Raw genomic sequence first — 16,770 nt, 5'->3', positions numbered from 1 at the left:
AAAATCTGAACCTGGCCTTGAATTCTGCTTCAGCCATTGGGTGCCATGTTGTTAACATTGGCGCTGAAGACTTAAAAGAAGGGAAACCTTACCTGGTTTTGGGTCTTTTATGGCAAGTCATCAAAATTGGACTTTTTGCTGACATAGAGTTTCAGGAACGAAGGTATGTATGATTCTTCATTTCAGTGCTCTACTGGTATCACTGAACAGTCTCTAGGATAAAGCTCCTTTAAAAAAATTCTTAATTCAAATTTTTCTTCAAGTATTTGTTGCCTGTGTTCTTGACTGCTCTAATTTCCCTTGCTCTTCACAAATTCCAGCATTCCAAAGCCCAGGGCTGGGTATAGGCTTGTATGTGGAGCTCCAGTTTCATTGGGTCAGGAGTGATGGTCAGGTATATTGGTGTTTTGGCACTAAATCTGGGATTTTAAAAAAGTGCTACATTGCATTCAGGAAGCTTTGCTCTTTTCTTGCTGTTGATTGCCAAACATCTCCTCTTTCTTTGTGAGATCAGAATTCTAGAATCATAGAATAATTTGGGCTGGAAGGAATTTCTGGAGGTCCACCCTGGAGGTCCTCCGGTTCAGCCATCCGAATACCCACTTACAGCAGTACCAGTCTCAAGGTTAGATGAGGTTGCTCAGGGCCTTTTCCAGTGCTCTCTGGGCAGCCTGTTTCAGAGCCCAAACAATCTTGCTGTGAATTTTTTTTTTTTACATCTGGTTGGAATTTCTCTTCCTGCACCTTGTAACTGTAACTTCTCATCCTTTTGCTGTTCATACTGGGGAAAATACAACTCTGGCCCCTCTATAATAGTTGAAGACAATACTTGTTCTCCTCTCAGACCTCTTTCCAGGCTAAACACACCCAGTTTTCTCATCCTCTTCTCATATATCTCGTACTCCAGCCCAACCATCTTGGTGTCCCTCCACTAAACTCACTGCAGTTTGTCAATGTCGCTCTTGTACTGGGGAGCCCCAAAATGGACACAGCACTCCAGATGTGTCTCACCAATGCCAAAATTCTCCATGAAATAGCTTCAGCTTGAGGCTGTGAGTGCATACATGCAGTCCACAAGGCACTTCATCTTGTTGCTTTCTTCCCTGCACCTCTGGATAGTCCACTTAACCAACAGTGACACTTCTTTCTTCCAGTTACCATGCAGGTGTAACCTTCGTTGCTTCACCCCTTGCAAATTTCTATCCCTTTCATGGACGGAGCCACCTATTTCCAGAGTTCCCAGTTCACGTTCCCTTATAGGTACCCTTAATAACTGTTTTTCCCTTTCTGGTATTTTCTCCTTCACTTCTCATCTCAGATTTCAGTTTGTCAGGGTAGACAAGCCAAGATCATTTTGATTTCTTTTCTGGTTCTGTCTTTCCCTGATAGCCACTCTCTGCAGCTGTTCCAGGTGCAATTCCCCTTTCTTGAATATGGACACTGTATTTCCAATGAGCTTTCATGAGCACATGGTATCAAGGCAGTGATACACCCCAACTTCTATGGGAAATACCTGGGATGCATGAATAACATGTTTGGTTTTCCCCTGGTCACATCACATGGTGGCTCAGATCATCTCTGATACTTTCAAGTTGTTCTCATCCTCTGTTCCTATAAGCTTTCAGCTAATAGCAGTTATTCCTATTAATTGCCTAGTGAATGTCTTTGAACATGGCACTATTAAATTACCTTCCATTTTTATTACTGTCATATAGTTCTTTCTGTCTGATTTCCTGATCATCCTCTATATTGACTATGCCACTTAGTGAATATCATCATCAAATTTTTAGCACATTGTTAGTATTTGTGTCAAGATAATTGATGCAAAAAAGAAGAAAACGTTAATCCAAAAATCAATCCATGATCAACTCCACAAGAATCCTTCTTCCAGCCTACATTTCTGAGTGTTAACATTGTTCTTTTAATAAAATCCACTGTCTACCATGAAATGCTTCTATTATCTCCTTCTGTTTCAGTTTAACTCCATAGCACCATATATAAAATTATCTATGGAACTCCAGATATAGTAGATCTCCACTGTTTACTTTAGTAAGCAAATCCGTATTTCTTTCAAGGAATGAAAAAAGATATCTGAAGGTCATCAGAGTAGTGTGACACACTCTCTCTTTTTATCACATTAACAATTAGTTTCCATCTTATTAGTTGTTCTTTTCAAAACTTGTTCTTAAACCTTTAATGCTCCAAAGATCAGCTGAACATCCTGCAGTTGCAAAGGTCAATCCTTCCCTCCTGTCACTTCCTTCTTTTATGAACATAACTACTATGCTAATTTTTCTGTATAAATAGGGTATCTTCTCCAATTGACAGATGAGTTAACTCTGCTGGCCTATGAGCCCATGAAGTCATATGCAAGTTCTTCAGAATACCTGTGTGGATCCAGTTTCAGTGTGAAGGTCACCGAGATTTCTTTCACCTTAGATGCAGAAAGTCTGTGTTCATTTTTTCATTCCCATCTTGCCCCTGTGCTCAACATCATCATCTTTTCATTAAGTTCTGAGGCAAGGAAATCACGTAGTTCTTAGATCACAGTGAAATTGTCTTGCATTTCTATATAGATCCACAACTAACAGCCTTGTCCTCATTTTATTGAAGAGACCCTCTTTCTGTTTATGTCCTGTCATGCTAACCCAGCTTGAATTTTGGCAACCCTTTGATCACTCACTTTTAGAAACTAGGGTAGCAAAATGTGTAAGAAAGAAAATAGTTATACATTCTCCTCTACAAGTATTCACAGCATCATTATTTTTTTCTTTTTTTCCCTGCTTAGCCTTGATTGCTCTTCTGAGAGAAGGAGAAAGCCTGGAGGATCTGATGAAGTTGTCTCCGGAGGAACTGCTACTGAGGTGGGCAAACTATCACCTGGAGAATGCAGGATGCAACAAAGTCAACAACTTCAGCTCAGACATCAAGGTATGAGAAACACTGACCAACAATAGCAAAACAGCAGCTCCACACCCAAATCACTGTTCTCTAAACAGGGATTGCACACTGAAACAATACAAGCAGCTGAGACTGCTCTGCTGAACACATGGAGCAGGGTACATAAAATCAGTTTAGTAGAATTTACCTTTCTGCTCAGTAGTATTCCTCCTCCTCCCAACCTCCCAGTCAGCACTGCCAGCCCCAGCACACCAAATGCCTGGGAAAGGAATGCCTGCTGGCTCTGGACAGGGCATACGGATTCTACCACTGTATTTTTAGTTCCCTGCCTCTGTTGCTTTCCTCCTTCCTAAATGTCCTTAAATGCCTCTTGACCTGGCTTTGGTTTGGAAAAGGTTGGACCTTACCTAGACATGTAACTAGGTGTAGGGGAAGAGGATGAGTCTTTTCTAATTCCCTCACTTGATCTTTCCTTCAGTACAGCACCTGGGGTATGTGCTCCTCTGTCCCAACCTTTGCTGTAACTCTGCATGCACTTACCTGCAAGTTTTAATTCGGTGGGACTATTCAAAATAACATAGCTAGCAGGGGAGGCACTTGCAAGGATGGCTCTCTAGTCCATGCAGCATATTTCACATACCTGGGGCTTCATGGGCTTGTGGGTGCAGATTTCAGCAGAGCTTTCTCTGTAGGACTTTCGTTCTTCCTAGACAGATGTATGTGAACCTCAGTGGTGCACACTGATGAGTTTCAGACACTAAAGCTACAGTGTGATGACTAGCCAGCATCTCAGGGCTGTAGGAGGTATAGCAGGGAGGGTGCCTGAGCTGACTTCCAGACAAGCCAGGGGCTGGCTAACACACTGACCTCACCAGCCATGATCTGACCTGCCCATTCCCAGCATAGCATGGGAAAAGCTGTCCTCCAGAGATGCCTGGTTGTAGGCTTCACCAGGGACTGAAGCGTGAAAAGTCATTTACCATGGATGGGGAGGGAGTGAGCGAGCAGCTGTGTGGTGTTTGGCTGCCAGCCAAGTTAACTATGACAATTACTTACTTGATATACAGGAAAAAAAAAAAAAAACAAAACACCAGGGGAGGCAACAGGAGAGTCTGAGAGTCACATTCGACAGTACAATTTTTATTTTAACAGATTTTTGGTTCACTGGATGGAGGTGACTGGAACACATCCATGGAAAGAGAAGGGAATAGAGTCTTTCCCATCTTTCTGTAGGCTGGCCAAAAGGAGTATAGTGCAAGTGATTAAATCCCATCTGTAGCCAAAAGATAAATTGTGCTTACCATATTTACAGTTGGAAAATAAGGTGTGTTTTTACCTCTCAGAGGCCAAGACTTCAGTCTTTACAGCCATTCTCTAATTAAGTGTGTCTCCCCACCTCACTTCTGTTATAAAAACCGCATTTCTAGATATGGTGGGTACTAATGCAGATGTACAAGATTTACAATAATTCAGGTAATCTGCTTTATATTTTGAAGAGTATTAGTTGGGTTAGTTAGTCAAGTCCTTAGACACTAACATGTAGCTTTATTTTCAGTTCTTTGAGTTACTTCTGAACTGAGATTAATATTTTTCACACATGGAAGCAACATTACATTTTACAAAAGATGAAAGACACAACATATTAAATCCTTGTCTTGTTCCTGCCCTTTTGCCTGAAAAATGCTGATACTATTGTTGTTTTTAACTTTTGTCCTTGAAAACTATGCTTTCTCTTCCATAACTGTTCCAGCGTTGCTTTGAAATCTGCTTTAAACATCTGCTTTCTCCTTCTACATTTTCTTTTATTAAATGCTCAGCAGCCTGACTTCTACAGCATTATAAAGGTATGCATTTTCTTATCTCTAATTTAATGTTCAGATTAAGTCAATTCTAGTATCTCTCTATTGTCGCTGTCCTTTTTGTGAGGGTAATTTTGTCTTCTGCATTGAGCATTCTGCAGCATATATGTATTGGCTTGGGGAAGAAACAGATCTGGCAAATACAGCATAAAGTAGGAAATGCTAAGTGCTTCCATCTTAATTAATTTAATTATGTAGCCCAGTGACTGATGTAATAAAAATGAAGCATGCAGGCATATTGTTCAGGGGAGCACTGGCATGCATGCAAAACCTGAGCTTTAGATGTAATTTTTCCTCCCTTTAATTTCCCTGTCTGTCACAGGACTCAAGAGCTTATTACCATTTGCTGAACCAAGTTGCCCCCAAGGGAGATGAAGAAGGCATTCCGGCTATTACTATTGACATGTCAGGATTAAGGGTAAGATGAGATAAGTTTAGAGTAAATGCTGATATCTTCTGCCTGCTACTTGCATTGCTGGCCAACACAAAGTTGTACTGGGATGCCAGAACAAACCAACTCTTTTTAACATTGCAACGTGATGTTGTATTTCAGAAATTAAAGCTTTCAAATAACTAAATTATGTTTCTCCTTTTGTTAGATTATTATTACTGAAACTTTAACAACCATTGAACCACTCTGATAAACTAATAACGTGTAACAAGTATATTTATATACATTTTTGGGGAATTTCATCAAACCATTCCTTTTTATATGGAATATCCCTGTAAAAGCAATATGGTGAGATGGTTGGACTGTGGGTAAAGCCCATTTGAAAACACAGACCTGCCATTACTAAAAGTGGGAAAGGAAATAGCTATAAATCCGTCAAGGACCTGCTTTAACATCCCCACACCCAGCTCCGCATGCAGCGATCCTGAGTGGGTCTTGTGTGCAGTGCCAGGTGGTGGGATGAGTCTGATGGCCCCATTTTCTACCGGCGCAGGAGAAGGATGATGTCCAGCGAGCAGAGCGCATGCTGCAGCAGGCGGAGCGGCTGGGCTGCCGGCAGTTTGTCACAGCCACTGACGTTGTCCGCGGGAATCCAAAGCTAAACTTGGCCTTCATCGCCAACTTGTTCAACAAATACCCTGCCCTGCATAAGCCAGAGAACCAGGACATTGACTGGAGCTCTATTGAAGGTAAGCAAAACACAAATAAAAGATGTTTCTGGCCACCAGTGCCACAGTATCCACAGCTCTGAGTTGATGCTACGTTAATCTAACCTTATGTCCTTCAGATAGATATATATATTCATTGCACCATTAGCACAGGCGGCCATGAGAAAGGGAGGCTGCTCTTTACCTGCATGTAGCTTCTGCTATTTTGGGATTCTGGATAGCACATATTAAAGGACAAAAATGTCTGTGGGATGTCTGAACCAGTACGGACTATTGAGCATGCTTGTCAGTTGAAATTAGAGTTGATCTGACATTCCCTGAATTGAGAATATAATTTCAAAATCAGATCTTGCATAAACCTGCTGCCTACTTGCTCCAGGTTGGGGTCAGGGCCACCATTATATGGATCATTTACTGATCTTCAGGTCCTTCTTTCTCAGCCTCATAGTGAAACTGTTCATGCTAGGGCACAGGCTGTTCTTTAATTCTTTTGAAGGTATTTCAAGGCCAATCTGCCTAAATATTATAGTATATAGGGCATGAAGAAATATTACATGCTGCACTGTGCTCTTTTATGTCACATGTCAAGCAGTGTCTTCTTCTGTTTATGGTTCAGTGTGCTGTAAATTCTGAGTTATGGTTTCATCACAAGACACTTATTTTACTGTAGTGTTGTGTTTTGCAGGCCTGTTGATTGATGTATCTGTTGTTTTAGGTGAGACAAGGGAAGAGAGGACATTCAGGAACTGGATGAACTCCCTGGGTGTTAATCCACGTGTAAATCACTTATACAGGTAAGTGGAGATATTACACTTCCTTCCAATGATAAATACAACCACCAAATTGTTTACAAAAACATAAAAACTTTTGGACCCTGTAAGAATATATGCTTCCTTTTTTAATTAATTATTTATTTATTTTAGGAAACCAGGTTTACTAATAGTTTAGTTGGGTTCCTTTTCTCTGTTCTTTGGACAATGATTTATCTTTTTTATTGTTTTCAGTGACCTGTCAGATGCCTTGGTTATCTTCCAGCTCTATGAAAAGATCAAAGTGCCAGTAGACTGGAACAGAGTGAACAAACCACCATATCCTAAACTGGGTGGCAACATGAAGAAGGTACAAAAAGCTGGAATAGCTCCAATAGCAGTGCCTTATTCTCAGAGGATGTCTTATATCATTTCAAACAGCAACATGGGCACTCATGTTGCTCTCAAGTCTCAAGTACAACATATTAAATGATTTTTTGTCTAGTCAGTGAATAATTTTTCATCCTGAAAAAGAAACATACATTTGTCTCACTGGCTCTGTTGACAGGTAAACAATATTTGTAAAGTAAAAAGATCTGACAACTTTTGTGTCAATATTTGCAAACTGTATTTGGAGACCACTTTTACTACTGTCTTAGTCACCAATTATATTCAGTCTTCACCATGAATCATATAGCACCATTTTAAATGCAGCTATCTGGATCACTGCCCTGCACATCAAATGAAGACAGTGATGATAAGCATTCTTGACCAGATGCCTCAAGGAGCAATCACAGAGTTGCTGCTAAATACAAAGCATTCTCCCAGCTATCTGGATGAGTAATTCCATCCAGTTAGGCCAGAGTGATTAACTCATCTAAAATATTGACTGGACATTAATCCTTTGTCTCAGTGCAATGCCATGATGCTGGAGGTACCCATGAGCCATAGATTCATATTTTCCAGGGTGATCTGTTTTTCAGGCCCTGTTGATGAAGTATAATATTTCCTTCTGTGTTAACTGTTTACAGAGGTATTTTGGGGTTGGAACTGGCTGCTGGTAGTCAGAGAGCTGTATTATCACAGTGCCCCAAAACTCCTGTTTGCTCGGGAAGATCTGGGATAAGCAATCCAAACAATTTAAAGTAACAGTGTCTTGTCTTCTTTTTTTCTATATTTTTGAACTTCACTAACTGACCTTGTCACCAACAGCTTGAAAACTGCAACTATGCAGTGGAACTGGGAAAGAATCAAGCCAAATTTTCCCTTGTTGGCATCGCTGGGCAAGATCTGAATGAAGGAAACCGTACGCTCACGCTGGCCTTAATCTGGCAGTTGATGAGAAGGTATGGCAGTCAGACACAAAATTCAGGGTGTTTTGGTATGCTCAGTTTGCATCGTTGTAGTTTCCTGATGCTGTCACTGAGAAGGCTCTACAGGCTTCAGCTTTTCTCACTCCTCTGTTTGCACTTATATGCAAAGACAGAGTAACCTTTTGCTTCCTGCTAGTTAGGGATGTGATCAGGAAGGGCATTATCTTGTGGGCAAGGCCGTTAGAGTAAGCTCATGCAGAAGATTATTATTGTCACTATCTGTGTAGCATGAGTAAATGTTCATTGCATGGAAAAGAGAAAAAAGAAGTTGAAAGATCTCTGTATCAGGGAATGGGGAGAATGTACTTTAAACAAGGAATTGATGCAGAAGTTTGGTAATCTGCTACCTGAAGCAGGTGCAACTCAGTAGCTCTCCCCACTTTAATGTAATTCTGTGTGTGTGTGTGCTTGTGTGTGTGTTTAAGAGCTCCATAATTGGGTGTAAACTAGTGGTTAGGAACTGAATACAGACTAAATTCAGTCTATAAAGCAAGGCATAAGTTTATCAGGAAGGTAATTAATCTAGGGATGTAATTACATGCCATCGATTTGGGATGTCTTTCCAAGGTGTATGCTGACATACAAGCAAAATATTTTTTTTATGCAGAAGGTCAGTCTTAGATGAGCATAACTGTTCCCTTCTGGCCTTGAAGTCAGTGGTTATTTTTTAAGCACTGTGAGAATGAGTCATTTACACTGAGATCCACTAAGAGGGACCTTACAGGAATTTTGAGTATCAAAACCTTTTGACACAAAAACAGTGATTAGGGAACTGAGGGTGAATTAGATCCAGTAGATGAATTAGCATGTTATAATAGAATTCATATATACTCTGAGTGTGTGGGAAGCAGGGGAATATCAGGTCTAAGAGGACAGTTGGGGTGATCACAGTCAACCTGCACACATACAGGATGGTTCTGAGGTTATGGTAGAACTAGAGCAAATGCAGATATCCTGGCTTCCCTCTTAAGGTACACCCTGAATATCCTTGAAGACATTGGTGGTGGAGAGAAGGTCAATGATGAAATCATTGTCAGCTGGGTCAATGAAACACTGACTGCAGCCGGGAAGGATTCAACCATCTCCAGTTTCAAGGTACAGTTTTTTCTTGGAAGTCTCAGCTTAGGAATCTCTTATTCAGTGTGTTTGTGTGTATGTTATATACATTGCCTGTATATAGATATATATACAGATATACATGCACAAAATATATTATTATATAATTAACTCCATATTTTGACTATTTTTCATTCCCTTTTAAGGGCATGTTCAGATACAGAGATTTTGTCCAAGGGGCTTTATTATGAAAATGTAACAGAAACATGATATGAACATAACAGGAAACAACTTGAATGCCAGTTTGACATTGGAAATCAAAGTATGGAGCCAGGAATGATGACTGGAATTAATCAAGAACCACTGTGCTGTTGATTATTAAATGACAGCAATTACAAATGACAGAATTAAAAAGAATAATAGCAATACTTTTATAATATGGTAGCACCATTCAGGGGTAATGCCCTATTTTGCAAGGCACCTTATAAACACAGAGACAGTCCAATTCTAGAGAACTTCCAATTTTTCTGACACATTTGAGACACTTCTCAGGCTGTGGAACATTCAGTGGATGTAAATTAGCACTTTGGACCAAGCAAGGACTTCACATAATGAGCTCAGAAGTCACACAGCTGATCCCCATCACACCTCCCATCATTAATGTGTATCAATATCAGCTCCCCACAGGAAGCAAATTCACTAGCCCAGCACCCCATCTTTGGATTTAATACTGTCTCATCCGTTGGGGGGGGAAAGAAAAAAAAAAAATCCTTGCAAAGGTTCTTAGTCTGCCTTACATGAAAAATGATGCTGAGCAACCCTTTGTGAAGATCTAAATGGTATTTGACTGAGCTGTCCATTGCTCTTGAGCCTAGACCCTGGCTTTGTGGGAGATTATCATCCTGTTGCATCTAATTGTATTTTTCATCTGTGCAGGATAGCAAAATCAGCACCAGCATGCCAGTCCTGGATCTCATTGATGCCATTCAACCAGGATCAATCAAATATGACCTCTTGAAAACAGAGGACCTGAATGATGAGGAGAAACTAAACAATGCTAAGTACGTTTGTGCCAAGTGACATTTAACATGAGTTACCTGCTCAGACTCGCCTGACTCTGTCTTTGAAAACTGCTCTGCTATCATTCTCATCTGGCACAACCTCAACTGAAAAATACCTCCAGAGTTAGAAGCATGAAGGCTAGGAGTCAGGCAGTAAAAAAGACTATCAATGGAAATGAAGTGTGTAATGTTATAATTCCTGCTTTATAATTCCCTTGAAGGGATCAAAATCACTTGGCTTCACAAGCTCCTATTTTCTCTTATTAAATTTAAAATTCTTTCAGAGATCAGGGAACAATGCCAACAATAGTGAGCCATGGAAACCAGTGATTAGAGGTCATGATACCTCTTTAGTCACATACAGGTGGAACAAGGGCATATTAAAGAGAGAAGGGGGAGGACAGCATTCATGCCTGAAAAACTGGTTTTATGGATGTGGATATTGATTTTTTTTTTCCCCTGAGTGCAAACCATTTCCTAGCAGAGAGCCAATCCTGGGGGCATCTCTCTTTCCTTTCAGAGTTATACAAATCACCTCCCAGTCTGATCATCAGTTTAGCTTCTCCTTTGCTATGTGGCAACTACAAAAGATAAAAGGATGACTGTAAGGCAATCAGAACTGCCATCATTTTCATAAAGACTTTTCCCACTTTGTTTTTCCCCTTCCATTTCCTACCATCTGTTCTCTTTTTTTCCCTTGCAATCCTACATGTGCTTCTCTCCATACTCAATTTCTTCATCCCTCTGCTGATGTCTTCCTCTTTTCCTTTCCCTTTCTCCCCCCCTCCTCCCCTCAACATGTTTCTCTGCACTTTGGGGAGAATTTCACAAATGTATGTGCTCTGCAGTGTGAAGAACCTGGGATTTTCTAGCTTTTTAAATGAGAAAATAGAGAGAAGAGACATACCCACTGGAGAAGAGCCAGTAGCTGTGCAACACTGCACTCTGGGGAGGGAGATGGGAAGGTCAGCTTGCAGATTCTGGGTATGACTCAAGCAGAAGACAAGTCCCTGAATGTTGATTTTTCCAACAACACTGATCTTCACTAACACCAGCCTCCTGCTTTCCATCTTCTTGAAACTGTTCATGTGCGAAGACTGAGTCGCAGAGATTGAGGGGGAGCAAGACCAGAATTGCTCCTTGCTAGGATAATCTTTCAGGGGATGGGAAACTAAATATTTCATACCAGACTTTGACCTGCAGTTGCCCATGCTGCAGGTAATCAGTGCTCTAACCATCAGGGAATACATACTACCTTTTACTAGAAATTAGGTTTTATGAACCTCATACATTCCTATACAAAAGTTTAATTTTGATTAATCAGTTAGAAAGTTCCCAACCCTCCCTGGTACTGATCATGTAAAAAACTTCTTAACAGAGGGAAAATTAATGCTACTGCACTAATTTATTTCTTTGGTTTGTGGTTTTTTTTTTCACTTCTGCAATGCAGATACGCCATCTCTATGGCGAGAAAAATTGGAGCAAGAGTCTATGCCCTTCCGGAGGACCTGGTTGAAGTAAAACCCAAGATGGTCATGACAGTGTTTGCTTGCCTTATGGGAAAAGGCATGAAGAAAGTTTAAAGCACAAAAGACTTGTACTGATGCCTGGTATTCACCCTTTTGGTTCCCTCAAACTGGATGCTCTTCTCCGTATCAAGGAAGTATGCAGGGTGCTCATGCTTTAAGGCATGAATGTTATATGTGGTTGCAGATCATACAGAAGTTGTGTATCCACGTGTATCCAGGAAATGTTTTGTTCTGAACAGTAATATGTGCTTGATTTCTTTGCCTTATTTTCCACTTTGCTATATATAACCCTTTCATATTCCCAAGTTTTCATAAGGCCTATACATGTCCTTTTATTAATAGATACCAGGGTTTTCTGTCACGGGTCACCTGGAGATCTTTGTCTTGGGAGATACAGACAGCTTTTAGGATTATGAAATGTTATATACTGCTTCTGCCTGAAAATGTCTTCCTGCTTCTGGTAGCATTTCTGCCATACTTTCCTTCAGTTTGCACCTGGGATAACAAAAGGGGTTTCCCCAAGCCCATGTGAGTATTAGTGACTATATTTTTGGAACAGTAGGATTCTCTTAGGAAATTCTTGTGGAAAGAGAGAAGTGTTTGGAGTCTGCTATGTGTTATTGGTATATGAACTGAGCAGTAATTTCCCTGCAAGTTATGCCTCTGCTGTCAGTAGAATTACTCACAGAGTATATTACTCGCTGAAAGAAAACATACTGTAAGGTGGTCTTCCAAGAACACCCAAACTCTGGAACGTTTGCAAGAAATGCTCTCCAAAGGATAATTCATTTTTATGTCATAATACACTTCAAACATAAGCAGATTGCAAAGCATGATAGAAACTAAAACCATGTTAATGGAACTGGGGGGATATACTCAGTTAGTAGCAATAAGATAAGAAGTGAACCAAAGGGACTCAGAATGATATATTTATGTAGTGAATAAAAATTAAACTCTGTTAACTTTACAGACTTGCACTCAAAGGGCCCTGATTCAGGAAAGCATTGTTATATGTGCTTGCATATGAAACACATACTAAGATGCTTCCCTGAACCCAGACTGGGATCCTCAAAGGAGCTAAATCAGCATAGCTTTGCAGCTAACATGGCGCTGTCAGTTTGCCTCAGGTGAGGACCTAGCCCTGTCTGCAGATAGTCAGTGGGATATATTTGCACTGAATCTCTTCCTTGGCTTGAGTCATTTACTGTTCTGGCCTTTACGTGGATTTTACTGTGGTGAAATGCAGAAGGAAGGAATTTTGCCTTAATGCAATCCCGTTGACACATTCTCAGTTCCTTCCCTCTCCCTCCCCTCCAGCCCATTCAGAATTGCCTTAATAAAGAACCAATATTCAATGACGTGCGAAGTCTCTCCAAATAAAATGTTCTATAAAGCCAAATGTGTAATCTTTGGTTTTAGTAATGCATGTGCTAATGGGGATATGTATATCATATAGCTGAAATAGGGACAGATTTTTTTAAAACAACAACAGCAAAACCAAAACCAAACCAAACAAAAAAAACCAACAACAACAAAAAAACCCCCCAAAACCTACTGTGGGCTCACTAAGGATGTCTTCCATTTTGTTATTGAAACCACAGATTACAGAAAGTGGGAAGAATTATTTTGTAGGTCATTTCTGTACATGGCACTCTGAGACACCACCAAAGATGGGGCACTGTGCTAGCTGGACCTGCAGCCTGACACAGAACAATTTTCCCCATTCAGTTTAATACCCATCATCCTCTTCCTTTGCTCATAATAATACCCATAAACTTTGCTTTTTTATGTATTCTGAAATGCAAATTAGACACAAGGTTTCTGTACTAAAGGTCAGATCCTGTTCCTGATCAGATCTGGCTGCCTTGTTCTTCTCATGAACCTATATATTTAATACAGGGTGGGAGAGGAACAGCATCCCAAGACCCATCCTGTCTGGTCACGATATTTCCCAATGCTGGCAGAGGAGAACATTTTGAGTGTTATATGAAGATTTATTGCCCATCCAATTTATTGCCCATCCATTTTATTGCCCATCAAGGGGGGAGTTATCAGAGCATGGTCCCTATGCTGGTCCTCCTCTTTCTAACTATAGGACCCACTGTTGCCATACAAGAGGAGTGGCACTGAAAAGGAGGCTGCTCTTACCTGTTGTTTGACTTGGGAGTCCAGCAGAGGTAAACTAGAGAGAGGAAACTGCAGGCAGAAACTGGGACTACAGCATTTCCCTCGAGTGGGATGACTGTATTTTGCACGTGTTGCATACATGTGTGTGTGTTTGCAAACGGCAAGGGCCATTTTCGGCTGGATAGGCAGTACAGATCTGAAAGGACCAGGTAATCCTGCCTGAAGACAGCACTGGTCTGGGTTCTCCATCTCCAGGAGATGCCCTTGCCCTAGACTCAGGGGCAGATGTGAGGGATGAAGTAGACAATGGATGGGAGATGGCAGCAGCACCAGGATGTGAGGGGGTGCTTTTCCCTTGGTCCTAAATGAATGCTGGCACTTGCTATCCCCACGGAGAAGAAGGGATTTTCAGACACAGCATTTCCCTTAGCAACTCAGTTTTTTGCATGGGGCTAGGATTTTTAGAGGAGCCTGCTGAGAGGCAGGCAGAGGAGACTTTCACATATCATGCATTTCCCATGGGCAAGACATAGGACTTCAGTGTCCCTGGAGACCAAAACCTGCCTCTAGCTCAGGCTCTGGAGAGCAACCAGGTGATGTATGCTGTTATTCAAAGCATGTTTTGTGAAGGGGGCTGCTTTTTCTCCTCCTGAGCATTCTCCTCAGCACTGGAGCCAGGCACCCTGCCATACAGCCCTCCCTCTTAGTCCCCTGCCCCCAGGCTGCGTTTTGGGACACTATCTCTGAACCCCAACCTGCAGCTCTGCAGTGTGAGCCCGGGCACCAGCCCTGGCACCAGCGCAGCAGGGATTGCTAACCACGAGATGGCACTCGCTGTATCTGGAGTTTTAGAGACTGGCTAAATGTGTGAGCTCTGAAAATGCTCTCTTCTGGGAAATAGAGAAAAATTGGGATATTTAACCCCAGGCAAAATGTTAGCACCTGCCAGTGTGCAAAAGGCAGTAAGTGCTGTTGGCAGGGACCCTGTAGTAAATGCCTTACCAGATCTTCATCCATATCTCTATAATCTCCCATGAAAAATAAAGCTGTCATGCACCCGAAGGTGTGGGAATAGCCACATTCTGGTACAGGAGTATAAACATTTTCACTTTTCAGTGCACCACTGTTTAATTGGGTATTCTTGGGTTTTTTGATGGACATGAGGTTTTACTTTCATGAGCCAGTAATAGTAACCTGTCATAAAGCTCACAGCAATTACTGAAGGGGTTAAACCCATGATAAACATCACAAAAAAACAGGATCTGGAATTTTTTGCTGTTTGTTTTCTCCCAACTTTTTCCATCACTCTTAGAGAAAGCAGCTGTCTAGGATCCATTCCCAAATCAAGCTGTCTTCGTAAGCACTTCTATTATTAATTTTCATTGCACAATTAATCATAATTTTCAAAGCTTCAAAAAGGCTTAGACATTCATATGAATAAAAATAAAGCATCAGCAGTTAGACTAACTAGGAGAAAAAAATGATGAGGGCAATCAATCCACATGCTTCAGGGTACAGCCTGATCACCAGATGGACTCAGAAGGAAATATCCCCCCATAGTGTAGTAGAGCATAATTAGGTGCATGATGAGGATTTTATACCTTCTTGTAAATCATCTATCCTGGCTTTAGACAGGGGATAGCAAGCAGTATGGCTGGCTGCCATGCTCTTTTACAGATAAAATGTTTCTACTTCCTCCAGAGATGGAATTCAAACAAAAAACAAAGTGATATCACTCCTCCTTCCAAGTGCAGCTTACTTCTGCTGTGAGCCTGATCACAAAATTTAGGTCTTGGTGTCCATCACTGCCTAACCATGCAGCAGCTTGGTCTTGGCTCCTGCTTGGAAAACAGGACCCTGTCTGTGGCAGACAGCTGTAAAAAACACACCAGCAGCACAGGTCCTGCAGCAAGTGCTCAGCTGCCTCTGCTTTCAGCTTGATGGAGAAATGGATCCTGGTGCCTCTGATGTTGCAAAAGCATGTGTTGAGTTGCTACTGAGACTCTCCATCTCCCCATCTTCTGCTGCTTCTGGCAGCTTGCTCCACCACCCGGAGAATGGACTTGTCAAGAATCTGGGAGCGTTTTCCTCCAAGTGGCTCAGCCACTTTAAGTCCAGTACTTTTCAGGCAAGTGGAGAAGGCAAGCAGCAGAGAGTAGCATCACTGAATGCCAGAGTCTCATTGACTGCTGTGTGGTGAGCAAGGCCAGAGTTAAAATTTATAAACAAACCTAAGAAGATGTTCATTAAGCAAATTAGTAAATAGGAGAGCTCTGTGTACTGCTGAGGTGATAGATTTTATAGAGCTTAGTGCACGTAAACTCTGAATTAAGACCAAAATAACTTAATAATGTTCTCATTCTGTTCACATTTTGAATGTATATCAGCGCTCAGTAGCAGTTCTCTTCTGCCACCAGGAAAACCATGTTGTTCTATGGTTCGTTTGCTGCTCACGAAGTAACACATAGCTCTGAAGTAAAATTACTATTTTTAAAGTGTTGTTTTTCATTACGCCTTATTTACTTTTTGTACCCTGATCACTTTTTAAAGGCAATAGTATCTTACAGAAAACCTAATTTGCTTCCAGGTTATAAGCTACTATTGCTATTACAGATCCATGATAAATTGTCCTAAGCCAAGAAAGGTCAGAATTCCCACAGGCCATGTGCTCACAGGTAATGATATGCCTGAAATTTGTGGAAAGGGCAGAAAGCTACATAACCAATCATGCATAAAAGCACTGAAGTTTAAGCACATGCATAAAAGTTCCTCAGGGCAGGCACTCATTTAATGTGTGTGTTAAGGATCTAAAGGAATACAGCAATGACTATCTGTAAATGCACAAAGCATGGAGAGAAACCCCACACATCCACCTGGGAAGTCTCCCAGTAGGTGATTGACGTGCACGGTGCTGCTTTGATTCACACAGGCAGAAAAGCAATGTCCCATTGCCTGTCACCTCTGGTAGCCTATGAACTTGTCCTGGCTCTTCACTG

At 41.3% G+C, this 16,770-nt stretch overlaps 1 protein-coding gene across 1 annotated transcript in view; it reads left to right on the top strand.

The window, feature by feature from the left end:
* The window catches only part of LOC104527948 (plastin-2-like), a gene marked incomplete at its 5' end in the record, with an annotated part of 14,914 nt that extends 2,771 nt beyond the window's left edge, over positions 1 to 12,143 (top strand). The window contains 12 exon segments of the mRNA XM_010171799.1: positions 1 to 151; positions 153 to 163; positions 2,789 to 2,931; positions 4,719 to 4,745; positions 5,083 to 5,178; positions 5,705 to 5,900; positions 6,595 to 6,673; positions 6,884 to 6,998; positions 7,841 to 7,974; positions 8,973 to 9,096; positions 9,994 to 10,118; positions 11,569 to 12,143. Coding sequence (XP_010170101.1) covers positions 1 to 151; positions 153 to 163; positions 2,789 to 2,931; positions 4,719 to 4,745; positions 5,083 to 5,178; positions 5,705 to 5,900; positions 6,595 to 6,673; positions 6,884 to 6,998; positions 7,841 to 7,974; positions 8,973 to 9,096; positions 9,994 to 10,118; positions 11,569 to 11,701 — 1,334 coding nt within the window.
* Positions 12,144 to 16,770: the final 4,627 nt, after the last annotated feature.

The sequence above is a fragment of the Antrostomus carolinensis genome, unplaced genomic scaffold (genome assembly GCF_000700745.2).
Source record: "Antrostomus carolinensis isolate BGI_N321 unplaced genomic scaffold, ASM70074v2 scaffold28597, whole genome shotgun sequence".
NCBI lineage: Eukaryota > Metazoa > Chordata > Aves > Caprimulgiformes > Caprimulgidae > Antrostomus > Antrostomus carolinensis.
The sequence above is the reverse complement of the archived record's forward strand: the minus strand, read 5'-3'. Positions and strand labels throughout refer to the sequence as shown.